The sequence below is a fragment of the Mustela lutreola genome, chromosome 3 (genome assembly GCF_030435805.1).
Source record: "Mustela lutreola isolate mMusLut2 chromosome 3, mMusLut2.pri, whole genome shotgun sequence".
In the NCBI taxonomy this organism is placed as follows: domain Eukaryota; kingdom Metazoa; phylum Chordata; class Mammalia; order Carnivora; family Mustelidae; genus Mustela; species Mustela lutreola.
In genome coordinates this window covers 143,970,608-143,986,606 of record NC_081292.1, presented here as the reverse complement: position 1 = coordinate 143,986,606, position 15,999 = coordinate 143,970,608, and the positions used below count along the sequence as shown (strand labels likewise).

The 15,999-nt window shown below is 38.1% G+C and overlaps 1 protein-coding gene across 7 annotated transcripts in view; it reads right to left on the bottom strand.

Moving 5' to 3' along the window:
* Positions 1 to 2,301: 2,301 nt before the first annotated feature.
* Positions 2,302 to 15,999, bottom strand: part of METTL8 (methyltransferase 8, tRNA N3-cytidine) — an 85,742-nt gene continuing 72,044 nt past the window's right edge. For 6 of the 7 annotated variants that reach the window (XM_059167053.1, XM_059167057.1, XM_059167056.1 and 3 more), the window contains 6 exons: positions 15,310 to 15,359; positions 11,058 to 11,121; positions 8,773 to 8,912; positions 4,671 to 4,777; positions 4,485 to 4,550; positions 2,302 to 3,767 (listed from right to left, as the gene is read on the bottom strand). In XM_059167053.1, coding sequence (XP_059023036.1) covers positions 3,577 to 3,767; positions 4,485 to 4,550; positions 4,671 to 4,777; positions 8,773 to 8,912; positions 11,058 to 11,121; positions 15,310 to 15,359 — 618 coding nt within the window. In that variant the 3' untranslated portion in view covers positions 2,302 to 3,576. Of the gene's footprint in view, positions 3,768 to 4,484; positions 4,551 to 4,670; positions 4,837 to 8,772; positions 8,913 to 11,057; positions 11,122 to 15,309; positions 15,360 to 15,999 lie in introns of those variants that run through there. The other variant, XR_009351891.1, reaches the window with a different exon arrangement.

The window sequence follows — 15,999 nt, the reverse complement described above, 5'->3', positions numbered from 1 at the left end:
ATGAGACTAGAGTTTTTGGAATCATACAGTTCTGGGTCCAAACCGTGGCTCTGCCATGGATTGGCAGTGACATCTGGGCAAGTCTCAGAGCCCCAGTGTTATCTGTTAAATGGTCAGGACAGAAATGAATTCATAGGCATTTGAAGATGAAATGAAGTAATAATGCAATACTTAAAAATATAGTATATAGAAGACTCAGCACTGGTTGCTAAATTAAGAGTAGTTAAGTGGTTCAAAAGGAACCAAGACCCATACTTTCTGTTTGACTCTGAGGCAATTCTTTCCCACCGCATCTTACGGTCTTTCTCACAAGGTCTCATAAAGCCACTAAAAAAGTTTCTATTGCTGGAATACTCTCCATTTGTGCCCTTGTAGACTGTAAATGCTGTTATTAATAACAATACTTCCCATATATTCAGTGCTTTAGAATTTACAACTCACTTTCACAAGCGCAGGGCGGGGAGGTAGGGAGGGGAGGTAGGGGAGTACCCAAGCCAGCTCGATGTCTACTGGTGACTAACAGAGGCCGGAAGCAGGAGCTGCGGAGGCTCTGAAAGAGGTCTATTAGTGATGCAAATGCGAAGTTATCTGCACTTGTGAGGAGCATAATAAACATTAAAACCAATTAGAAGTAACAACGAGTGATATATTCAGGCTTCAGAACTTGGCTTTGAGGAGTTGGCAAACCATAGGAATATAGCACAGGAGTTTGGGGGCAAGAAATTTACCTGAAGTGTAGCAGTCTAAATATGGGTGAGTTTTCCCATACAAACTAGAGTATAGTGACTATTTAGATTGCAGAATGGTAGAAACCTCCATGTGTTCATAGTTTAGAGACAAAGCATATGGAATTGAATCAAGCAAAGCAAGTAATTTCTCAGAAATCAACATTCACTGAGTGCTTCAATAAGATAAATCTATCACACTGAATGCAAAACTTTTAATAATAGAAACTGTTACCTTGACGTTCTTACAAAATTCTGAATAGTTCTTCATGTGTGAGAGTTTTTACATTTGGAAAACTCTCAAAAGCGAATTTTTAGAAGTGGAGAGAAAAGAGGCTGCATTTTTAATATAGACTATTTCATTGTTTCTGTATCGTAAGAAGATGAAGGAACATCTTTTTCTGTTAGAAAGAAAATGGTCCTTTTGAAATTCAGCTCCCTCAGAAGATGAATTTTTAAATTTCAAATTCTGTCTAACTAACTGGTCCTAGCTTTATGTCCATGCGGAAAAAATAAGAATTTCATGCAGCTATCAAATATTTTAAACTAATATCCAGGCAGATACATTTGCAACACTTCATGATTTTTTAATACCTACAGGCAATATTCCAAATCAGGTCTTTCTCTCCACCGGCCTCCCACCGCCGCCAAAAATCTGTATTTTGTCTAGTAGCAAACTTTAAGTAGGGGGCTGATTTAGGTGGGCTAAGCAAGAGAAAAGACTGACCAGACAAGTGGAAAGACACTTGTAGAAATGGCCCTACCGAGTAGCCATGTGGCACGGGAGGTCTATGCTAGACAGAGCCCAGAAGAGCCCAGTTTGTGTCTCACAGTCCAAATTTGGCTGATGTATTTTTGAAGTTTCTAAAGGTTAACTACGTGCTATAATACATTATAGAAAGACACAAAGCTGAATTTTACTCTGCCAGTCAAAAGCCTGGCTTGAAACTGCTATTTAGGACTGAGAGAGAGAGTACAATTTACATGTGTGAGAATGTGAGAATGATTTTACCTTCTGTTGTTTTTAAAACCACCTTAGGCCACGATTTTTAAATTGAGGCACAAGAAGATCTGCTGGGGTTCCCATAGCGACATTAACGTGTTTAACTGCCCTAGTTGTATGTAATACTTTCAGGACTAGTTTGGCTTTTAAATGTATTCTTTAATTATGAAATACAACTGAGTGAAGAGTCTCAGGCACATTTTAACTTCTGCATTTATTGACTGATGCCATGTAAACAGAAAGCTTGATATTGTACTTCTGAGGAATTGCCACCAAGGCAAGTGTATGCAAAACCCTTTATGTGGTCTTCCTGCATTCCATTACATATGGGATACCTCAATCTCTCTAAATGTATTTATAACATGAGTAGAATAAAACAGAAACAAACTAACCTTGGATTGCTCCAGACTAGAGACTAGAAGCCCACGTGCCCTCTATTCAAGGCTGTCTAGCAGCTGACTACTACCCCATCTTTTCTCCACAATTCATCATGGGGAATGGCCCACACCAAACACACTTGTCTTCTCCCCATCAGGGACTAGGCTGACATCCACTGCGCCCCAGAACCTGATGTTTCCCCCTTCCTTCCCACCAACTAATCTTTCTCTTTGGAACCACTATTGCTGCCACTAACACTACTCTGGGACGCGCTGTTTGTGACTGTTTCTTTTGATAACAGTGCCTTCCTTTTCCTTTGAGGAACTTTCCTGCACCTCCATACATTCAGGTGGCACCATCAATGAAGCTTCCCTGCCCCAAAATGTTGAGAGATGAATCCATGACTCAAGTTAGACCAATCACATTCTTCCGAAAACTGAATTTTAAGTGCATTCAAAAAGGAAAAAGAGTGGGAACTGAATTTTTCCAATGGTAGTCCTTCTAGAGATTTCCATTTCTTCTAGATTTCTGTGGCTCAAAGTCTGCTAGCTGCTAAGTTCCCTATTTGAGTACCTGTTTATATATTATCTGAGACTGTGATTTAGAAGCTTGGGATGTGCATGTTTTGCTTTGACAGCCAGATTCTATCTATGCTCTCTGAAGACAAGGCTGGGTCTGTATTTATTGTATTAGTCCATATAATTTAGCACAATGTAAAGTATTCAGTATATGTTGTATGACAAATGAAAAACCAATCTTAGAAACTCCATTTTTACAAAGTGCAATTTGCAAGCCAACTTAAATCCTTTTTGAGGCAAGGTGGTAATAAGAATTTTGGGGGGGTATAACAGTTGACTTAAAGAGAGCTTACAATAACGTGTACACCTAATAATAGCCTGAAAATAATGTTAGCATGGGTCATACTTCCCCACTTTTAGGAAACAGAAACTAAAATTCTATTTCAGACATTAGTCTCCGAATTAAAAAAAAAAAAAAAAAAAGAGTTTTGGGGTAAACAGAAAAGGTGAAAACAAAAAATTCACCTAGGCCTTGTGACTTGCGGGGGGAGGGGGGGACGGGACAAAGGAGTACTGTCTCTCTGCTATCAGATAAGAGAGGAAGAGAGTTTAACTCTATTAGACTAACATATAAACAAATGTTTTTTTTGCACTTCTAAAACATGGCAGGGTATGGTTTCTCAGAATCATCTGACTTATAGCAGTAATTTAATTGAAAGCTTATAAATTTCAGAGAACAAACAAAATGGTTAGACATAAACACAAACAAGCTTGAGCACATTAAGCTTTGAAAACACGGAATACGGTACACTCTTCCAAATCATTCACGAGTGCTTAAACAAAAGAGCTCACCCATGATAAACAGCAGGATATACAAATTCTCTTTTCTTCTGGTTGTCCTTTCAAAAATGAAAGATCTACAGAAGTCTTTGTACAGTGTAATCCTCATGATTCAGCCATGAAAAAGGAGTGAAAATCCCAACTTGGAGGTTTTTTGAATCAAGTGTAATGGTTTCTGGAATTTGCCTTGAACCCACACTCGGTGCATTTTCACTTGTTTTTTCCTATTCACTTGTAAACGACGATCAACCAGATTTTGCTTCTCATCTAACCCAGCCTTGCAGAACATATTGTGGACTTCCCCTGTGAGACAAAAATGGCAACCAAATGTATATGTGACTGGTACATGGTGGTGGGAGAAGGGGGACAGTCAGGAACAATGGAATATTAATGGAATGACTGACCATCTAAATTTCAGTTATACTAAGAGACTCCCCAGTACAAACTGGTTAAGGAAACCTGTAAAACCACCCGGACTTCTTCTACTTCACAAAAATACACCAAGTATGAACAGCTTAACATGGCAGGCATAAACAGATATACAATACTACTGGTTGCAGATTTCAATATTTTGAAAGGTGCCCTCTGTTCTGAGGTTTTTTTTTTTGTTTCCAGAGACCCCAAATGGCACATTATAAAAGTACTCACAGAAGTTTGGAGAAAATCCTTGAGTGGAGAATTAATTTTAAACACTCATTCATTTTTAAAAATGAGAAATTGACAAGAGATAAGTAATTTTCTATGGACTCTTAAAATCATGTTCCCTCCTCTGGCTGTGGTATGTCATCATTTTATTCATATCTGGGCTAACAGTACTTCCAAAATGGAACAGACTACACCTTCACTTGGCCATAAGAATGAAACAAGCGATTCTTTAAAGCAGTTTCAACTGGAGAAAGACTAAAAGACGAAAAGGCCATTTTCGAGCTTTCACATAGAACAGTTACAGTGTGGTTACAGAGTAACCAAAGAGAGTTCCTTCAGCTAATTACTTTCCCTTTCCCTTAGAGATAAGCATACCTTTTGTAAAGAAATATACTCTGGTACCATCTCCTCGAACATAAAAATTTTCAGATAAGCAATGTCCTAAAAAGCATAATTGTGATCAGAGAAACTTAGTATTCCTTAAAACAAAACAGAAATGTGACATAAAATATAAACACGGCATTTTAAAAACACATGAAAAGAATTCCAAACTGAATATACCCCTTTTAAAACGAAGCTGAGTCTTATCATATCTTCCATAGTCCCGAAATAATAGCACTCCTCCAGGTTTCAGTAAGTTGGACAGTCGGTTTACAACGCCTTGCATCCTTTGAAAACAAAGCAAGATACTATCTGCAGAAGTCTTGCTTTACATGCCACATTTAACCTTTTAAAAGATAAAATAAGGTAAGTTCCATGGGGCCAAAAAAATCTCACCACAAACCTAAGGGCGACAAAACCAAAAATATTCTGTACAGAAAGGAAAATGGATATCAAAACTTGCTAAACGATTAGACTCAGAAGACCTAGAGTATAAGTTAATCACCCAAATGACTGAGTGGTGTCTTCGCAGAGCTTGATGATGTCAAAGCTGCACTGCAAAACTACATAGTTCCTGGTATTTCTATCAAGTTACGGTAGTCCCAAGGCAGATAAACACTGAAGTCACCTCATTTTCCTTGCAAGATAAAAAATATGGTGGAGCTATCCCAAATTGCACATATCTAAACAGAGATCATGTTTCCTCCAAAACTAGCCCCTTCTCCTTTATTTAGTTCAAAGGTGCCATCATTCACTGAAGTGCTACACCTCAGAGGTATTTTTAACCCCTTTTCTTTTCCTCCTCTTTCACTAGACTCTCCACAACCACGTAGTCATCCAATTCTAAATGATGTTTTGTCTCCTTTTTGTTTCCCTTTTGTAGTCCTTTAGTACAAATTGAAACCTCCTTAGGCCTGGAAACAGAATACTTTCTAACATCCTTTACTATTTCCCTGTTAATTCTTCCTGCATGTCAGTGAGGAATTATTCTACTTAAAATGATGGCTTTGTCAAATCATCCCTTTGCTCAAAAATGTTTTATCCATAGGATAAAATCTCAATTTCTGGGCGCCTGGGTGGCTCAGTTGGTTGGACGACTGCCTTCGGCTCAGGTCATGATCCTGGAGTCCCGGGATCGAGTCCCACATCAGGCTCCCAGCTCCATGGGGAGTCTGCTTCTCCCTCTGACCTTCTCCTCGCTCATGTTCTCTCTCACTGTCTCTCTCTCAAATAAATAAATAAAATCTTTAAAAAAAAAAAAAAAAATCTCAATTTCTTAGCTGGGCTCTTAAGATCTCCTTCAACTGGCCTCAATTTCTCCAACATCTTTCCCACTACATCATAATGTGAAGCATCAACTCTGCCCAAACTGTTCCAAGCTTGGCTCCGAAGCAATCCATGCCCTTGTTCACGTGGTTCCCCTCAAAGAATTCTCTCTTACTTTCTGCCTATTTAAATTCTATTCACACTCCAAGCCCCAGCTCAATACTGGGAAGCCTTTACTTACTTTCTTTTATTATTTATTCTTTTCATCTGGTTCTCAATCAAATACAACCCCTTGTGACTGCTCTTGACTTAATGTTTTTGGTTAAATGTTCATGGTCTTATGTGTGATTATGGGTCAGAGATGGCAAAGATTTCAGATCTCATATCCATGCCGAGTAACTGACATGGGCTGCCTACAGAGCTCAGTGGGAATGACAATTAGGGTACAAAATCAGTTATGAGTGTCTGCCCTGAGCAGAGAATGGTAAATGGAAGCCTGTGTGCTGAGTCCTAGCTATCTCTGCGTTATCCACGCTACTTAAAACTTCTAGATTTTCTTATTTTAAAAATGAGGAGTTTGCATCAGATAATCTGTAAATTTCTTCCAATTAAAACAATGTTCAGTGGAATAAAGGAGAGAAAAGCCAGATTTATGTCAGGTTATGAAGGAAGTAGTGAGAAAATGAAAGTCACTATGAAAACAAGATAGAAATGTAACATAAAGAGGTGGCATAATTAGATGAAATGCTCTCTTAAAAAACTGGAACATAAGTACATGAAAGGGAAAAAAAGAAAACTCTTTTTCCTTGTTTATTTTGTTAGAGGTTATTTTCACACTGTGTTTATGGCCTTAGAGTTCGGCAATTAAAGAAAACCATATCTAAACCTTAAAATATTCGCATTCAGGATAAATGTCTTATGTACAGAGAATACCTTTCTGTAATTACTACTAAAACAAAGTATGAAACATAAATGCAGAAAAATAAACAGCCAAATATTTCAAAATGCAGCCATCTCCCTCTGCAAATCCTTTCTTCCCAACTAACCTTTAACATCTAGGGTTGTAGGTAAAAGCAAGGGTGGGGGCTGCTTTTCTTCATCCGCCCACTTTGCTTGGCTCAGTGCCAAATTCCAGAACCAGTTCCTGAGGACTGCAGGTGAGTGTGGGCTGGGGGAAATGGACAAGACAAGAAATGGGAGAGGGCCCCTTTTCTTTCTTTATCTGCCTTGGGCCAACTCTGCTATCCTCATCTACCTCTAGATGGAGGGTAAGGAAAAGGAAAAGAAGAGATTTTAAAAAGGAGTATTTGTTGATTGCCTACTCTATGCTTGGATCTGTGGTAAACATATTGTACTTTCTTTTATTTCAGTGGTAAAGACAGTTAGCTCTTCTTTTTTTAGCCTCTTATAGTTTGTTCTCATTTAAGCTGGATTCCCCAGTCTCAAGGTCTAGCAGAACTGCTTGCCATTCATTTGTGCATGGATTTTTCAAGCTGGTAGGAAGCCACTTTTCTAAAACTTCCACAGGGCTGAATATACCACCAGAGTCCCAAATGACCCTAAAGATACTGTCTTTTCACTTAGTAGTGCCTTCCTTCAACTTACTCACCTTATTTTCAGATCATTTCTATATAGGTAAGAAAGTGGCTAGGGACAGGATACATCTGAATTTATTTTATACGTAGAATAACAGTTATCTTTCCAAGACATCTGCTTCCCCTTCTTTTTAACATTCAGTTCAAATCATGAGAAAATACATTATCTACACTAATTTTAAGTAGAATTTTTGTGGTCTTATTTGGAATTTAAACATTTCCTGTTATAGGTGTCAAATAGAAAATCTTGTTCTCTAACCACCTACTCCATCCTTTTAACTATTCATTCTTTTAACTATGAAACAAAATACATAGATGACATCTCTCTACCAGTACCTGAATGATGCCAATATTCTAAACAGATTAGCAGAAAGACACAGATTATAGAAAGTGGGAGGAAAAAGTGGCTTCAGGGAATGTGATATGTCTCACCAGGTGCAAAAATATGTTTCATTCGGATTTATTTGGAAATTTAATTTGTCTTTCAACAAGCAATCAAAGTGCTCATCTCTAAAGAAGTAAAAAGACTATAAAGGGTCCTAGTGAGTTTGTAATTGCAAAGGGAAAAGCACACGTTAACTCGGTTTCTTTGGGAAAGGGTCACACTCATCAAACAAAGACTGGTTGATGTCAAGTCTCTATCTACCAGCAGAGGAAATTTTCGGGGTTGAATCTACTGCCGCAGCAGAAAATCCAATTTTAAGAAAACTTACACATGCACAACCCTTGCCACCACACGTGTGTCTTAATACAAATGAGGTGGCAGAATTTTAAGAGAGGTGATCATTTTAACAGCTGGTAGTATCTCTTTCTGTTTCCTCTCTGGACAAAAGCTATGTCGACTGTTTCAAAACAATATATGAACAAAAACTTTAAGTCATAAATATTTAAATGATGGCAATAGCCAATCTTAGATGATAAAGGTCCAAGGTTAATCTAGCAAATCTTGAGTACCTCTAATTCTCTGGAGAACTACTTTAACACAAATTTTTTAAAGCCTGTCGACAGACCGGTGTGAAACCAAACAGATTCACAGCCCACCTCTTCAAGAACATTCAGTAAGACACTAAATCAAAGATGTTTGTTTCTGATCACCAAGTACAATTTCCCTCTTGGGAGTCTATTAGGCTGTTCTGAATTTGTAATTTCCTTGAAGCACCGTCACTTTTAATAGGAATGTGTCTAGCCAGAGAATGCTCACTTCTCTGACAGTGATAGAAAGCTCACTAATGAAGCAGTTTGACCAGTTTCTTTCCCAAGTCGGAAGAAAGGAAAAACTGCATTTAAAAGGCTGCATGTTCTACACAGTGTAGTTCACTAAATCATAAATTCAAGAATTGTCACTTTTTAAAAAATATTTCTGAAAACTACAACTGATAAAGGGGCTTTACACATTGCTTTGCCCTTCTGTCTTTGGTTACCTGTCAGGATGAATGGAAGAGAGCACAAAGACAAGGAGAATGACGTCCAGTATCCCATCTGGAAAAGGGTAAGGTAAGCCCTCATCACAGACGTCATGAACAAAGGCATAGCACTGGGCTGCTCTGTAGGACGAGTGCAACTATCATGATAAGGGAATAAAAAGGGGGAAATAAGCAGTTAGCAGACTTCTAGCATTTTTCTTAAAATAAAAAGGTCAAACTTTATATTTCTCCTAGTGCCTTTTTCCTCTGTAAATCTGGATGCACTTTATTTCAGATTCAGTATTCTGTAAGCTTATTTCAAGTTGCCATAAAAAATTAAGTCTTGTGCTTGGACTCATAGCATTCTTCACAATCCCTCTTTCGTTTAAAAAGAGGAATAGGGGGGCACCTGGGGGCCTCAGTCGGTTAAGTGCTTGCCTTAGGCTCGGGTCATGATCCCAGGGTCCTGGGATTGAGCCCCGCATTGGGCTCCCTGCTAGTGGAGAGTGTGCTTCTCCCTGTCCCTCTGCCTGGTGCTCCTCCTGCTTGTGCTTTCTCTCTCTGTGTGTCAAATAAATAAAATCTTAAAAAAAAAAAAAAAAAAAAAAGGTCCAGAAACTTCAAAAAAAAAAAATAAATAAAATAAAAAGAGGAATAGGGCAGGCCTTTGATTCAGTAGGCAACATTGTTGAAAGACTACCATATATTATTTCAGAGGCACTGAGATGGTCCTCAGCTCTCTTTCCTACTGCTTGTTCCATGCCTCCTTTGGCTTAAAATACAAATATCCTCTACTACATAATCAAAAATTAGATAATGGCAATGATAGCACAACTTTATACATATACTAAAATCAGTGAATTGTATAAAGTGGTGAATTCCACGGTGTGTGAACTGTATCTCAATAAAGGCTGTTATTTAAAAAAATTAGAACATACATACACACAAATTTGCCCATAAAACAATACCAGAAGGATATATACCAAAATACCTAACCTTGATTCACCATAGGACTCTAAGAAGTATGAATATAGGTGAATTTTATCTCTCTGTTTAGGCTTTTCAGTATTTCAGAAAATGTCTACCATGATTAACTATTACTCAGTATCAGAAATTAAGGTCCATGTACTGATTATACATTTCTGTTAGCAGAATTTCCATTCCTTTCCCATCTCCTAAAAATACTTTTTGCTAAGGTAATGCTTACTAGCTTTTGGGGATTGGTCAAACAAGTCCAGGCTCCCCACTGCTTTTCCAACAGTCTAGGACAGTTTACATTTGTATTATGTGCCTTCTCAATTTTTTTTAACTTCATAATTTTTATTTTTATTTATTTATTTATTTATTTTTTTTTTTAAAAGATTTTATTTATTTATTTGACAGGCAGAGATCACAAGTAGGCAGAGAGGCAGGCAGAGAGAGAGGAGGAAGCAGGCTCCCCGCTGAGCAGAGAGCCCGATGCGGGACTCGATCCCAGGACCCTGAGATCACGACCTGAGCCGAAGGCAGCGGCTTAACCCACTGAGCCACCCAGGGGCCCCATAACTGCATAATTTTTAATTTAATGAGTACCTCTTACATGTTAGGTTGCGTGCAGGGATCTAGGGACATAAATATGAATAAGATCATCTTGTAGGGGGCACCTGGGTAACTCATGGTGAAGCATCTGACTCTTGGTTTCAGTTCAGGTCATGACTTCAGGGTTCTCAGATCAAGCCCCATACTGAGATCAAGCCCTGTGCTGGGCTCCACATAAGGCATGGAGCCTACTTAAAATTCTCTCCCCAGGGCATCTGGGTGGCTCAGTTGGTTGTATGTGACTCTTTAGTTTAGACCATGACTTGAGTGTGTGACTCAAGTCATGGTCTTAGGGCTGATGAGACCCACACTGGGATTCACGCTCAGCAGGGAGTCTGCTTGAGATCCTCTCCCTCTCCCTCTGCCCCTCCTCCAGCTTGTGTGCATGTACTCTCTAATAAATAAATAAATAAATAAGATTCTCTCTCTCTCTCTCTCTCTCTCTCTCTCTCTCTCCCCCCGCTCTTAAAAAAAAAAAAAAGATCACCTTGTAGGACCTGTTGACCTTTCTGGGTGTACCAGTACCTTCAACTTTAAATACAAAACAACTTCTATCATTTTAAGGTGATACCTTAGGTATCAGCTGATGATATGATTCCCAGAAATAGTAAAAGCTCGGTTAAAAATGGTCACAGATAACATCTGAAATATTTCAAAAATATCACAGCAGCAGCAAATAAATTAGATCCTTACCTGGCTCTCCTTAAAGAAAATATGAAGCATACCTTTACTAGCTCCACAGCTCTGGAAGCAAAATCACAACAGTAAAGAAAGGACTCTGGAACATTCCTATGAAAATGAAACCAATATTTAAATCTAGAGTTAATCTATGCTCAGGTTACAGAAGGAAACTGTAGGCTTGAACTTGTTAAAAAGTATTTCTTTAATAGAATTTTGGATGACACCTGGGTGGTTGTTTCTTCCTTTTAGACATTATTCTCTATAATGGCATATGGGTGCCTTCATGTTGCTTCTGAAATAGCATTGTCTCAAATGCTTACCATTAATTACAGGGTAACTTTCAAATTCCTGTCCTGTTTTTAAAGTTCTCCATTATGTAAGGCTACCTACCCTTACATCCCATCATACTCTCACATGGGAAACCTCTAAAGCTATCCATCATCACTGCTCCATCTTTCTCCTGCTCCCCCCACCTCCCCACACTCTTTCTTCTGTGCCTCCAGCCAGTAAGGCCTATAGCTCCTTCATAGCTTAGTCAAGTTCGACCTGTGTGCAAGGACTCTCAGACCCCTGTGTCCTTGGTGCTTCAGTCCCCTTTCTCTGTGTACAACTCATTTGGTTCTTGACCCTCTCAGAGAGGCTCTGATGCCCCTAATGGAACAGAAACATATATATATATATTTTAATATCATGTAAACACAACTTCTAAACATTTATTAGCCTCATTTATGTACGAAACATTAGAATACAAGGTAGTAAATGAAATTGTCTAATAAAATAGTAAAAGTATATATTTTGGAGCCAAATAGATCTGTGTTTAAATCCTGAATTTTCCATTTATTAACTCTGTGAATTATTTTATTTATAAATTTAAAGTCAGTCATTTTTTGGCAGGGGATGTTTATCCATATCAAAGTCTTGATTAGTTTTAAGTGGCCTCCACTGAACTTGTAGACAAGTTCTATTTAGCCTTTACCTAAAATTCAGTTACAATGTCTGGATCGCGGTTACTCATGGGCACACATATACTCTGAATTTTGTGGACCAGTACCCTTACTGATTATCCCTAGTATGATGGTACCAAATAATCCTTGCATCATGTTACTTAATACCATGTCTGAATCCCAGAAAGAGATTAGTTTGTCATTAAACAATAATTATAACTATGGTCCTAGCTCTTGTGGGTTTTATAGCCTAGCTGAGGACATGATTGGTTTTATATAGCTTTTATAGCGTTGTGGATAGGGCAGAGTTCCAAAGGTGTTAAGTCTTCAGAATTTTGTAGAAGGTGAATAGCATTGCTGAGTGGGGAGTAGGGTAAATGGTATAAGGGCTTAGAGATGGGAGTCCTATGCCAGGGATAAGAAGCAGAGTTGATCCTGAGAGCTCAAACCAGTATGTAGCAGATTATATAAGTGGGCCTTAAAACACATAATTAGAACTTCTAATTTGGTTCAGGAGACATTTCAAGCAAGGAGAACTACTAAATACATGTGAAATACAAACACAAATATGTATTCCACAAATAAAATCCCACCCAGGCTCAGATTATACTCTTAAATGCTACCCATTGATGGATAGATTAGTTAAAATATGATAAATAGGATTTGGTTATGACTTGTGCTGCTTGCCTTTTTCATCTGTTCCATATAAAAAAACAGTGCTTTACTCCAGCTGATACCTGTATGTTTCCTATGAAATCCATATATTTGTGACCGCTAACTTCCTGGGTGGTCGGTCACATGTGTTTGAACTTTCTCAGGAAGCACTAACATGCATATAGACCTATGTGATATGATGGCTAAGGGCAAGGGCTCTGGAACCAAACTGCCTAGGGTTTGAATCCTGGCTTTTACCACTCCGTTGTATGATCTTGGAATAGTTACTTAATTTCTCTGTAACTCCATTTCCTCATCTATAAAGCAGAGATAAATATGGCACCTAAGGTCACTGTAAGGATTGGAGCAATTCATTTAAGTTTCCAAAAAGGTGCCAAACTCAGAGTAAGCACCTGCTAAATGTTAGTCATTGTTGTAACTGTTGTTGCTATTGCTATTATTTTTATTATAACCGTCATATTATTATTATAGGAAGACCTGCCTCTGCCTTCCAGGAATTTAAAAACTTAAGAACTTATCACAGCTCTGTAAAAGCTTCCATATAACTCAAAATGCTTCTCTGGACACTAGCACATCTAGCTCCTTATAAAAGGTATGCAGTCAACCTTTGGGCACTGGTTGCTAAACACCCACAAGATACAGAATAGTCTAGTAGCTAAAGGAAAGCATGTGCCATTTGCCATGTGTCCTCCCAGGACAGCAGCATGACCTCTGAGACTGAATTCCCACTGCAAGAGCAGCCCAAGCTGAGGTCTTGTGACCACCCAATGACTTTCCAGAGCTTTTCTGTAAAATCAGCTGACTGCCTTGGCCCTTCTCCCAGGAAGCAGGTGTAAATATCACTACTACCACAACACCACTCTCTTGGCAGGGGGTTTAAGCATTAAATGATCCTTGGAGAATGATATGACCTCTCAATTCCAGAGGTCTAATTATGGTAAAATATTCAGAAAATGTAAAATATTAATCTTATACTCTCCAAAAGTAATAAAACATAATTTTTTAGGTGGGGAAAAGAGTCTAATTCTCCCTTTGGAAGGTGAAAAAAAAATCACTGAATGCTTTTTAAAAATGAATTAATTATCTTAGGTTATCAAGCTACAATGATTAAAACAAAACAATACAGCCAAGAAGTATCAGGATGTGAGGGAAAAAGTGCTTGCAATCATTCATTGGAGGGAGAAGAGGGAAAAATAGAACAACTAGGAATTCAGAGATATTATCCAATATGTATTGAACTCTAACTACCTGTATTGCACGGTTTGGTTACCTGGAAAATCAGATTAGGATAAAATATATTTTCTATTTCAAGGAATATATGCAGTGGTTGGAGACACAAGATTAAATAAATGATATGCTAAATAATACCTTGAGATGAGTCATAAAGCAATTCATTATCAATTGCCAAAGTAGTAAATTTATTGGTATTATAAGATCAGAAGTTACTGGGGTGAAGGAAACTGAGTATGTGGTATAAAACAGCAGGAAATGTTGGTCCAGAAATGGGGAAAAGGGAAAACAAAGAAAATAAGTATGAAAAGAGAACTGCAAATTTGCCGCTATCTTTTGCCTGGCCACTTTAACTGGTAATCTACGGGTATTAGGAAATTACTATTTATTATGTTAGGTTTAGAATAGTAATGAAGAATGTACTGTGTTTTTTTTTTTTTTTTGGAGAGACATCATAAGTATTTAAAAATAAAGTGTCATGATGTTGGCATTGTGTTAACTGTTAAATCAAGGTGGTGGGTTTATGAGAATTCACTGTATTACTCTTTACTTTTCTGAATGCTTTCACATTTTCATAAGGAAAAGCTAAAAAAAACCCATCATTAAAATTTAAAATACACATAGAGAAAAGACTGAAAGGAATTATAACAAAAATGCTGACAGCAGCCATGTTAGGATGATGGGGATGATGGGTGATTCCTACCCTCCTCTCCTTTAATGGTAATGTTCTGCAATGTGCTCATGTCAATTTTATAATGGAAAAATAATGTGAAAGCTACTGTGTAAACTTAAAAAAAAGAAGACCAGCCACAGGTACAAGTGCTAGAAAAATCTTTGTGAGGAGTGTTGTCTTCATCATGGAAATACCACAACACATATGTGAGGCAGTGAACAGGAAGGACGCAGAAGGAGAACACCTCTGTCCCTATTATCTACACCTGCTTTTTTTGTCTTAGGGATAGTTGCTGTTACCTCTAAACAATTCCAAGTCTAGAGACAATCATTGGACAAAGGGAAGTCTTAATACTGGGTGTGGCTCCAGAAGTGATGACAAAATAAAATGAGGTTAAAGTATAATCTTTAAATTCAATTCTCTCTGTGGGAAATGGCTCCTACAGACCTGGAGGAGCAAACGGAACTCTGAAGTTTAGCAATTCACAGCTTAGTGGAACGGTCAAATCTCTTGTTCTTTTCTTATTCTCTCATCCACACACACACACAAGCTTAAAAAATTACTTCAACCCACAGCTGTGAAACACTCTTTTCAGAGTAATTCCTAGTTCACACAAAATTTGACACTAGGACTAAGACAACTCTTTTGAAAGCTGTTTAAGCCATTGTTTATATGTGAACAAGAATACTACTGGCATATAGATGACATTTTCCCAGAATTTCTTAATGCCCCATACATATGTAAAATTTTACAAGAGAAAACTTTAAAACTCACTGTAAAGTGTTCAAAATTGGAAAAACACTATTTCCAGCTCCACAGCCAACCTAAAAAAATCAAAAGAAAAAACAAATATCATGAAAACAAGGTTAAATTTTCCTTACCAATGTTAGATTTTTTTTATTTAATTAAAAAAAAAACTAGAAAAAAATGTACCGGATGCCTAGGTGTCGAAGGGTCTTTCTTTCTTTCTACTTTTTAAAAGATTTTATTTATTTATTTGACAGAAGAAGAGAGAGAGAGCGCGAGCGAGTGCACACAAGCAGGGGGAGGGGCAAAGGGAGAGGGAGAAGTAGACTCCTTGTTGGGCAGGGAGCCCATGGGATCATGACCTGACCAGAAAGAGATGCTTAACTGACTGAGCCACCAAGGTGCCCCAGAGGAATCAGAGGGTTTTCTAAACTCGAAAGCAATGGAATAAGTCACAAGAATAATACTGATAAATTTAACTATGGAAATATTTAAAATGTTTACACACCAAAACTCAAACCAAATTAAAAGGTGACCAACACACTGTAAAAAAAATTGGTGAGGTGCCTGGGTGGCTCAGTGGGTTAAGCCTCTGCCTTTGGCTTAGGTCATGATCTCAGGGTCCTGGGATGGAGCCCCGCATTGGGCTCTCTGCTCCTTGTAGGGAGCCTGCTTCCCCCCACCCCCGCCTGCCTCTCTGCCTACTTGTGATCTCTC